Genomic DNA, 11,376 nt, shown 5'->3' with positions numbered 1-11,376 from the left:
AGCAGAGGAAAGCTTCTTGTTGCATTAAACTAACTTACAATAACCATGAGTGTATTGGAAATGTTACATCTGATCACGTTTCTATCTTCGAGATCCAGAGCAGTGCAGAGTATTGTAATCATCATCCCAACGTCGTTCCTCTCCCACGCGACTGTAAACTTCGTCGTGTGGTGGCGCAACAGAGTCGGGTTGGTTTCTATTCTTTCGTGGTTTAGCGGTCGCGTAAGTCGGTTCATCGGGGTCACCATTGGCTTCTTCTGCTTGAAAAACATAGGTTGTAAATCGTATGAGAATGAATCCAATGTATTTCTATATTGTTGTCGAGTTGAAAGTTGAGGAACCTTAGATACAATTATCCCACAAAGTATCTCAGTATGGAATAGAAGGAAAATAACTGTATACAATATTTTATAATATTTGCTTCCATACCACCAACTTGTTTGTCATCTGTCTGCTCGTCACTGGTTTCTTGGTTGCTTCTGTAAACAAGTTTAAATGCACAGATAGTTTTAAATGCTCCAAATTCACGTTTAAATTAAATCACGAACGTTTATTCACCTGTTGTGTTTTTTCCACCATAGGAAGGCAACAACAACACAGATGATTATGAACATGATTATTCCGATCACTGCCCCGGTAACAGCCGACGAACTGTTGTTGTTTGTTGAAGTTGCTGCAAAAGGCAGCAAAGAACGTACGTAAGTTGTTATTGTTTATATTAGGCATATAACCAAGTGTGGCGTTGACAAGGTATTGTTATCACTGAAATATATATTTCGCCTCATAGTTATCGTCAGTATCAAAAAAGTCTGTGTATTGTTCCTTGTTTTTGTTTAAACTGCGTTGCTTTTTTGCAATAATGGCGATGCCTGGAAGTAGGCGAAATATATATCAGTGCAAACGAACACATTGCTATTGAGAATGAACTTAAAGTTATAATATAACGGTTCATATAAATGTAGTCTTAAGGGAACTGTCTTTGTCGACTGGAAAGCTGACAACAAATAATTGAAAACAAATAATTGAACCCGGTGAAGTAATTGGTTTGGCATCTGTGGTTGTGTTCACACTGGTTAATGTTGATTTACCTGAGCTGGTTAAAGTTGTACTTTTGGTGTTTTCTACAATTGTGGTCGTTGTTGTAGCTGCAAAAAGGTACAAAGAAGACAGAATTTCGACATTTATTTTCTGTGTCGTTTATATGGAATATAATGCGAGTTACCATTCGGTTTTCGTTGACAAATATATCTCGAAGTAACATTGCATTCCGTACTTCTCCACTTGTACGTTGAATCAAGTGAAGTTAATGAACCCATTATCACACAATACTTGGATTCTGTTGTGATCGGTTCCCCTCCTGCCCACTGTCCATTTATAACATTTGCTCCATCCGTCCACCTGTAGTTGTTTGTTCCTGCAGCTCGTGTTCCTCCGATGTAAAAGGAATATGGTGGACCTTAAACAAGAAGAAGTGCAAACGTCTTTGTTCGTTTTGTTTTTCGCACGCTTTATTTCTTTTTTCACTTCCACTTTAACTCACATGTTTTTCTTTGTTGATTTCCACACTCACCTTTTCTAACATATAATTGTAATTATTTCGCTTCTTTTACTTGGTTTTATACGCCCGAGCGGTCATTCTTGCGTGGCAAACGCAGTGAATGGTTAACATGCTGGCAGCGGAATGAATGATGGATAAGCCAGGCAGGTCTCTGGTTGTGGCGAATGGAAAACACTGTTTTCATTGTGACGAGAAGTAATTGTTGTCAAACGCTATATGCAGAGGAATGTCCTTTTTTGTTTTTGAACAACCGTTGTTTTATTCGCACTTTTACCAGTTTTACTCTTTTATAATTATTAGCGTTTCAATTTTATTACAAAAGTAGCCACCTTAGTCGTGGGTGACTCTAGGTCGCAAGAATTTTTTAGGAACACGGAAGATTTACAGCTGCTCAGTGTAACTTATATTACACATGCAGCTTTTTTTTGAAGTCGCTATTGAAATCAAATCGGCATAATTTGAAAAGAAAGATAAACTTTAATACCTATTTAAACGTATTTTAGGTTGCAAAATAACCAACAATTAACTGCAATTAATTTATTTTTAGTTTTAAGCATTGCAAATACCTGTAACAGTTCCAATCTTTCCAACCAGGAAGTTGAATGCATCTGTTGTTGTTTTGACATTTGCGAGATGTGCATTGTGTGAACTGCATGCTTTTTCAGCTTCTGTGTATGAATTAACTTGAGTTCCGATCAAATATTCCCTGTAGTCATCCAACTTGTACCAAGTTTGTGCCAGAATGCCAGGAAAGCCAAGCAAACACAACGCAATCACAAGCATTGCCATAACTCTCTAACATTTGTAAACCTAAACACAGCTGATGTGGAGTTGATTAATTTGAGCAAATTCAATGTAGTTCATGAAATACATGGTTATGGTTTAATCGCTTCGTCGGTTGCAAAAATCTTTCACGATATTTTAATCATCATCTTTATCATTGGTGAAATTATAATTTTCCACTATTAAGCCAAAAAGTCCCACACAAAAGAACTTTGCACCAATTAAGTTTCCTGACCCTGAATTATCTCGTTTACCCGCTGGCACATTCGGCTAATGCATAACAGATCCTCATAATCGCCTCAATGCGAATGTCGTGTTTCTCCAAAGTAGATCCCCGCCTCTTAACGAAAAAACTCCACCCTGGTTCTCTTTTCGTTCACAATCTGATTCCTAACTGTTATATATTTCTACTGCAGTAGGATAACTCTTCAACCGCATGTTATACATACCAGCTTGCATGGTTATGTGTACGGATATGAATCGGTGTGTGGGAGTTCTATCTTGGGAACACAAACACGCCTTCACACCTGAGACATGATATACCGGGAAATATTTCATATCGAAACGACGAAGCGATATTTTTAAAAGTTTCCAGCTACACCTCAATTTAATTTTGATGCTTCTTCAACGTGAGGTTAAGTTTGTTCTGTACCAACATTGCAGTCACGTGATGTTTCTATACGTCATCACTTTGTACTGTGCTATATCTGGAAGAAGGAAACCCACGTCCTCACATCTTCCTTGTACAGATATGAGCTGATTACTTTGCTTTGTATTCAGGGACCATTTCGTGCTTGTTCTCTATTCATGAGCTGAGTTTTTTGCTTGTTAATTAATTTGTTAAACTGGGTTGGGACAATTTTCAAAACCATTCAAGAAATTCCCTAAAAACGTAAATTCTTGAATTACATAAAATCTCGTGTTTCTCCCAGGTAGATCCCCCGCCTCTCAACAAAGAAATCCTCCCTGTTTCTCCTTCCGTTCACAATCAACTACACTGTTTTGCCGGCAACACTAATTCCACACTGATGATTACTTTGTGAAACTTCCAGATACCAACAGCATTGCCTATAAGTACACTAGCAGCAACACTTGCTTGTAACACGAAGGGAAAGCAACCTGACGTCATCGCTACTGTCTTTAGGAACGAAGACATAAACACGCATAATAAAGTAAATATATTTCTACATTATTATTAAACACAGTAAAACACTTATGAACACATGCATCAAACCATAAACATCACAGAAAAACAATAAATAAATGCCTAATTATAGACATAAACCCAAAGCGGTAAAAGATGCTGAATAAATTTGTGATGTCATCCTCACAAAGATTGTGACGTCATTCATAGGAATGTGAAATGAAAATGCGAAAGAAACAACACAAAACCACTCAAAGCGTGACAAAATTGTTCCATTATTACTTCTTATTCGTTTCCTTTCTTAACAATCGCATAAGTTTGTTCCGCACCATTGCTGTCACGTGATGTATCTACGTCATCGTTGTACCCACGTGCTTCCGTGTTATAAGTTTGTGCATGTAAGCTTGTGTGTTGGAGGTGGTCGTACGTGTCACAATCCTCATTATTATTAACTTGGTCGTAAACCGCTTCGTTGGTTGATTCAACCCTGGATGAGGTTTCTGCTTTTGGTTGGTTTTTCTTCGGTGTTTTGCGGTTGCGTAGATCGGTTCTGTTGGGGTTGGGTTAGGGTTAGGGTGGTTTCTTGTGCTTGGAAAACAAAAGTTGAAAGTAGTGGTTGTGCATAATTCACTAGAATATATTTGTGGTTATGTTAGTTTGCGGGTGTGTTGTTCTCCAATACCAAGAAATAATGTTAAGTTACTTTGTTTCCGTAGAAATAAACCTTATGTTAAACTACTTCCCGTTTACTTGCTAAAATTTATTGGAACAAATCTGAGGACAAAGATAATGACCCGTGTTGCACAAAATATTGACAGCTTTATTTATTTCATGCGTCTTTGTTCTCAGAACTTTCAGTAAATCCGTTGTTATTTTTCCCTTTTGGAACAAAGCGTAGGCAAACTGATTACTTACCTTGCTCTTTTCCTTCCCTTGTCCCGTTGACAAACTGCTGGTTTTCAGCTCTGTTTAAATCGGAAACACAACACGATTTGCTTGAGTAAGTTGTTTTGGAACTAAAAAACTTTCTGTAACCCATTGTTACGTCATACTGATAACTTTACCTGCGTTTCCTCCATAAAACCAATCCAGTGGCGAGGATCAATAAGATGATGACGATCACAACCCCAACAACTGCACCAACGATAGATGAAGAATCTGTGACGTTTGATGGTGGATTCACATCAACTGTTGTTGGAGAAGTGACTGAAAAACATCGGGTTTTTAAGCAATCAATTCAGAGAGTCAATGCCACCTTTACTTAATGTGGCCGAATTGTTGGATCCAGCTTTGACAATGGTAACATTTCTCGAACTTCCGCCGGTTGTCAATCTGTTGGGGGTGTTACGTATGGTTGATAATATAGTTGTTCTTGTTGATGATAATGTTGTCGTTGTTGCTTTTGTTGCTTTTGTTGCTTTTGTTGCTTTTGTTGCTTTTGTTGCTTTTGTTGCTTTTGTTGCTTTTGTTGCTTTTGTTGCTTTTGTTGCTTTTGTTGCTTTTGTTGTTGTTGTTGCTGTCCCTGCAGTAGTTCGTTGTGTTGTGAAAATTGTGCTTAATGCTTGACAAAACACGTAACAAATATAATGTTATTTAGTTGGTAATCTAAAACAGTATGAAATTTAGTTGCAACCACCTCAGGGTTACGCGGTTCACGCGTGTTACAGTCTCTAGTTCCTAACGATACAAATTCGAATGCAGATTTCTTGCCTAAGATGCGTGATTTCTTACAAATATACATACTTGTCCAGGTTGCGGTAATGAGACCAAGTGATTTATTTTATATATGTGGTGGTGAACCATAAGCCAGAACGCATAGATCGCGTGAAGGTGTATTCATCAGAAATATTACATCAACTAAATGTAAATTAGCGGTTTTGCAAAAGTCGCAATACCGCAAAATATTTGCAAGATGAATCGAACCAAACAATGAGGTATTTGTCCTCCACAGACTTGAAACATCATTCCAACCTGTCGGAATCCTTTGACAAATATATCTGGACTGATAGGAACAAGGAACATCTCTCCATCTGTATGTTGAATCAATTTCGTCACGCCATCCCATTATCACACAATCCTCATTTCCACCGTCGTTGTTTGGTTCTACTCCAAACCACTGTCCATTGTCAGCACTTGATCCATCCGTCCACTGGAAGTTGTAAGTTTCCTGAACTCTTGTTGCTCCGATGTAGAACGAGTATGGGGAAGCTAAAGCAATATTTCGTGACGTTACTTAAACATAATCTCATTATCTATATATAAAAAGATAAAAATCAGGCAAAGTTTACCGTATTTACTCGATTGTAAGCCGCCCTCGAATGTAAGCCATGTAAATGTTAAAGACAAACTTAGGAGCCCTACAACAATAATTGCCAACAGATCTGTCGTTTAAAATTGTCAGATACGCTGACAACCTTGGGCGATAAAACATACTGGTACGATGGAGAGAGTTGATGGTAAATTTCATTAAAACATAGAGCGCAGACAAAATATCTGCGTGACATTAAATAATATAAGCCGCACTCGATTGTAAGCCGCGCAAACGGTAGGTTAAAAAAGTTTATAAGCCGCGGCTTACAATCGAGTAAATACTGTATTTGAAAAACTACTACATCTGTCCACTTATAGTTGTTTGTCCGTGCAGCTCGTGTTGCTTCGATGTAGAACGATGATGGGGAGGCTTAAGAAAAGCAACCGTTACACGTAACAAGTTGCGTGCTACGATAAAAACAAGTTTAGTTTATATTTTCGTATTAGAATCAGTAATTTTGCCAAAGTTACATCGCGTTGATAGTTGGATATTATATGTAAATGAAACTTATATCGTCTGCTACCTACGATACAACTTCAAGTTGACTTCTATGAAATAATTAAAAATTGATCATTCGAATATGTCCAAAACATCACAATACTGATAACAGTTCATTTTACGGATTTTTAAATACCTGTTACCGTTCCAATCTTTCCCACCAGATAGTTAAATATAGCTGTTGTTTTTACATCGGCGAGACCTCCTCCCTTTCCACTGCATGCTGTTTCAGCTTCTGTGTATGAGTTAACTTGAGGTCCGATTAAATATTCGTGGTAGTCGTCATACTTGTGCCAAGTTTGTGCCAGAATGCCAGGAAAGCCAAGCAAACACAACGCAATCACAAGCATTGCAATAACTCTCTAACACTTGTCAACCTAAACACAGCTAATGTGGAGCATGATTTCTGCCAGTAATTCATGACATTAATTTTCTTTTTTCGTTATAATTGGTTGGTCATTAGTTATTTTTTGTAGTCATTACAAGAGTGTTCTGTTTAGCTAATATCCGAAGCTATTAAACGTGGCAAGTGTGCATTTACTAAAAATTCCTGGTGATCAATCATTATTTACGTCCAACACAAACCAGCAGTTTGATTCTAACAATCTCATCATTCCCATCAGTATTAGCACCATCATATCTTGCAACTTAACTAAGCACAACAAAACCTGACAGTTGGAAGTATTGATCACCACCAATACTTGTGTTGATCTGACTAGTGATCACAATAAACCTCATCAAACCACATGCCTTCTTTCTCTACACGGATGTAACCAACTTACGTGACTACAACGTGTAGGAGTTATCATATGACGTCACATGCTGGGCGTGAAACCACTTTAAACCACAAACTGTTTGTCATAAGAATTGATTCCTTGTATATTTCCAGTAATATTTCATGCAATGGCACGATTGGCAAGATCGCCCCACTGCGCAGGTCCTTGCTTGGCGATCACAGCTAACGTATCGCGATAATAAGGTTTTCGGGCTTGGCAGCCCAGAATAAACCTCAGTCCAGGGTCGTGAGTTTAAACCTCACCGACTTGTCAGGAAAAAGTGGCTGATCCAGCTAGGCTGCATTGCCTGGGCTGCCAAGCCTGAAAACCTTACGATTGTTGTACATTTCCATTGCGTAATGAAACCAACCGACTCAATGCTCTATGTTTAACATCTTTTGGGTGGCAAATGTGACGTGTTTCGTAAATAAAACAACCAAGAGATTGGAAAAACTGCACCATGCCGGCGGTTGTGTTGGTCACTTTCTGTATAAACAACCCACTGCGAAGTAGATTTCCATTGTTTTGCTTTTAGACGTTTTAGACATGCTAGCTTGTAAAATAGGGCATGGTTGATTCTTGTGGTGAATATTGTGCCATGCAATATCGTTCATCTATGGTTTTAGTAAAATCAGTGAATAATCCTAAAACAACATCTTTACGAAAAGTATATTTGGCGTTTATGTGATTTCCAGTTAATCAAGCAACGATTTTTACCATTCGCCGTCATAAATTACAACACACAACTTCGTAGTTGTTGAAAAACTCTCTCTCACTTAAGGCCGCATCTCTGTATTTCTATGGAAAAGACTTTCCCGGTTGGGAATTGCCCTTCTCGAACTCCTGCGTAACAGAGTAAAATTGTGTGTAACAATGCAATGGGTCATGCATGGGCGCCAGTGTTTTGGTTGAATGAGCGCAGATGAACAGGCTGTTGCCAGGGCGATTTTCAGCGTGTTTGGGGCAGTTTTAGTTTGTTTTTCAGGGCTATTAGTCAGGCAGTAAATTGGTAGAGGGTGCTGTTGTACATGTAGCTGAAAAACTACCCAAATATTGAGGTTGATTTTGTGAAAAAATGAATCAGAGAAAGTATGTTCAATTTGTGATTTTCTGTTAGTGCGGACCCTTGGCAAGGAATTGTGGCCAAATTTATAATCAAAATAACTACTTAAACTGCTCCCCCGGGGGCATTTTGACCCTCTGTTGGCCATTATTTTGGTCAAAAAAGCAGAAAAAAGTGTAGGTTTGTTTTGTGAAAAAATGAATCAGAGAAAGTTACCTCCATTTGCGATTAAGTGAAGCCACCAACCCTCCTCTACACAATTCATGAAGAATTAGATGTCTTGTAATTGTCTTGGGGCCCCACCGGGGCTGTTTGTACACCCCCTAGGACTGACAATTTAGCAGTTAGCCTTTGCAAAACCCCCCAATGTGCTGTCTTAATGCAGCTGCAATCAATTTTTTTTCTGTTCAGCAATAGTAGACCCCCTTCATGAGTCATCAGACCCGGCAATTGTTTTTGGCAAACAAGAGAAACTGTAACCAGGTGCACAATAACAAATGACTTCTAAAACTCAATTTTTGGGATTTAATTGAGAGATGCGGCCTTAAGGAAAAAATGAGATTTCTAAAATGGCACAATATAGGTCTAATTTTTCCTAAAGTGTGTAGACTTATGTATTTTGAAGAACACAAACTGCTTTGGAAGCTGCTCCAGTCACTCATTGCCACCTAGTGGGCACAAAACAATTTTTTTCTGATTTTTGCACATAAATCCTATGGTTGATTCTTGGGGCGCGGACTATTAACAGGCGAAAAAAATTGCATGGCAGGCATGTATTCCTTGCATTACCATTCCGCAACACATTGCGCGTTTAATTTGTGTGAAACTTTGTGTGATATGTACCTCTTCCATCAAGGCATTGTGTACATATGCTTTCTCACCTACCGTGGTGTTTTGTCAGTAATCCATGCTTGTCAAAGTCCCGAATTAACTGTAATTAACATTTTGCATGTTCATAACCAATGAAATGACATTATTTTGTAAATTAATCACTATATTTATTGCCACAGAGGGCAGTCGCTGCCATTCAAATGTTGCTTCATACTGAAAAACTGAGACACTCGGACCATCAGGACTGATGCAATTCATCATCACATTGTAGGTCTGTATTTCACTAGCTTGTCTGTAAATAATTTCTAGTGTTGCTGTGCTATTAACTTTTATTAAATACACACTTGGCTTGTGCTTTCAGGCCACTTAATTGCATCACTTTCATCTTGTTTTCATGTTTTTGAGACACGTATGATTTTTTACCATATGCATGTACCTGACTAGCCTTTGGATTTTGGCTAATTACCATTTAATTACTTTAATTAGGCATGAGTACCTGCATGTGAGTGGTGCCTTGCAAGTTCTAGGATATTGTTGTGCATGTATATGAATGACTTTCTGTTTTGAAAGCACATCTTTCCACCCAGAACACACACTTGCTCTAAGGCTGTTGACTGGGCCATATACAGCACTGTAGGTGGTGTCACAAAAACAGCCGAAACTCTGGGCCCGCTGGTCAACCAGGCATAAAACTTCACATGGTAACCAATGAAGGTCCTGTGTTTTGTATTTAATAGGGAATTTGAGATTCTGGGAAAATGGCCTATATTGAAGGCCGCATCTCTGTATTTCTATGGAAAAGACTTTCCCGGTTGGGAATTGCCCTTCTCGAACTCCTGCGTAACAGAGTAAAATTGTGTGTAACAATGCAATGGGTCATGCATGGGCGCCAGTGTTTTGGTTGAATGAGCGCAGATGAACAGGCTGTTGCCAGGGCGATTTTCAGCGTGTTTGGGGCAGTTTTAGTTTGTTTTTCAGGGCTATTAGTCAGGCAGTAAATTGGTAGAGGGTGCTGTTGTACATGTAGCTGAAAAACTACCCAAATATTGAGGTTGATTTTGTGAAAAAATGAATCAGAGAAAGTATGTTCAATTTGTGATTTTCTGTTAGTGCGGACCCTTGGCAAGGAATTGTGGCCAAATTTATAATCAAAATAACTACTTAAACTGCTCCCCCGGGGGCATTTTGACCCTCTGTTGGCCATTATTTTGGTCAAAAAAGCAGAAAAAAGTGTAGGTTTGTTTTGTGAAAAAATGAATCAGAGAAAGTTACCTCCATTTGCGATTAAGTGAAGCCACCAACCCTCCTCTACACAATTCATGAAGAATTAGATGTCTTGTAATTGTCTTGGGGCCCCACCGGGGCTGTTTGTACACCCCCTAGGACTGACAATTTAGCAGTTAGCCTTTGCAAAACCCCCCAATGTGCTGTCTTAATGCAGCTGCAATCAATTTTTTTTCTGTTCAGCAATAGTAGACCCCCTTCATGAGTCATCAGACCCGGCAATTGTTTTTGGCAAACAAGAGAAACTGTAACCAGGTGCACAATAACAAATGACTTCTAAAACTCAATTTTTGGGATTTAATTGAGAGATGCGGCCTTAAGTGGGAAAGTCACAGATGCATTCTCATGCCAACCGATATATTCAAGGCACAACATGCAAATACCACAATACAGTGAGCTTATATTCCTTATTATATGTAAGTGTGTTGGTTCATTGTAAAACATTTATACACAATGTAATACAATCAGATGTTGAGCAATAAACAATGCGTTAAAAACGATCTCAGCGGGAAAAGTAATAAAATAGAGTTGTGACGTCACAATCAAGCATGAAGAGAATATCTCTCTTCCAAATGGTTATTTCGAATATATGACATCGAGTAAGATGGATATTGTCACTTATTCGTTTCCTTTCCGAACAATCGCATAAGTTTGTTCCGCATCATTGCAATCACGTGATGTATCTACGTCATCGTTGTACCCACGTGCTTCCGTGTTATAAGTTTGTGCATGTAAGCTTGTGTGGTGGAGGTGGTCGTACGTGTCACAATCCTCATTATTATTAACTTGGTCGTAAACCGCTTCGTTGGTGGATTCATCCCTGGATGAGGTTCCTGCTTTTGGTTGGTTTTTCTTCTTTCGTGGTTTTGCGGTTGCGTAGATCGGTTCTGCTTGGGTTGGGGTTGGGGAGGTTTCTTGTGCTTGGAAACAAAATATAACAGTGTTGGGTCCAGAATATTATGTAATAAAATATTAAGACTTTTCCGGGCGGAAAATGTGATTGCGTTCTGGTGTAAATGAATTTATTTTGTTTCCATATAGGAACGTTTCTATATCAAATCTATTTATAAAATTTATTCTAACGAAGAATTGACAAATACACGAAATCATTCAATGACAAACCTAAAA

General features: G+C 38.6%; 1 protein-coding gene across 1 annotated transcript in view; it reads right to left on the bottom strand.

The window, feature by feature from the left end:
• Positions 1-3,656: 3,656 nt before the first annotated feature.
• The window catches only part of LOC145901976 (uncharacterized), a 42,990-nt gene continuing 35,270 nt past the window's right edge, over positions 3,657-11,376 (bottom strand). Inside the window, exons 2-6 of the mRNA XM_082989809.1 lie at positions 5,457-5,693; positions 4,747-5,007; positions 4,550-4,691; positions 4,401-4,450; positions 3,657-4,073 (exon numbers count right to left, since the gene is read on the bottom strand). Of these exons, the coding sequence (XP_082845935.1) occupies positions 3,967-4,073; positions 4,401-4,450; positions 4,550-4,691; positions 4,747-5,007; positions 5,457-5,693 (797 nt within the window). The 3' untranslated portion in view covers positions 3,657-3,966. The remainder of the gene's footprint in view (positions 4,074-4,400; positions 4,451-4,549; positions 4,692-4,746; positions 5,008-5,456; positions 5,694-11,376) is intronic.

Source organism: Ascidia mentula, chromosome 1, assembly GCF_947561715.1.
Source record: "Ascidia mentula chromosome 1, kaAscMent1.1, whole genome shotgun sequence".
NCBI classification, from domain to species: domain Eukaryota; kingdom Metazoa; phylum Chordata; class Ascidiacea; order Phlebobranchia; family Ascidiidae; genus Ascidia; species Ascidia mentula.
The sequence above is the reverse complement of the archived record's forward strand: the minus strand, read 5'-3'. Positions and strand labels throughout refer to the sequence as shown.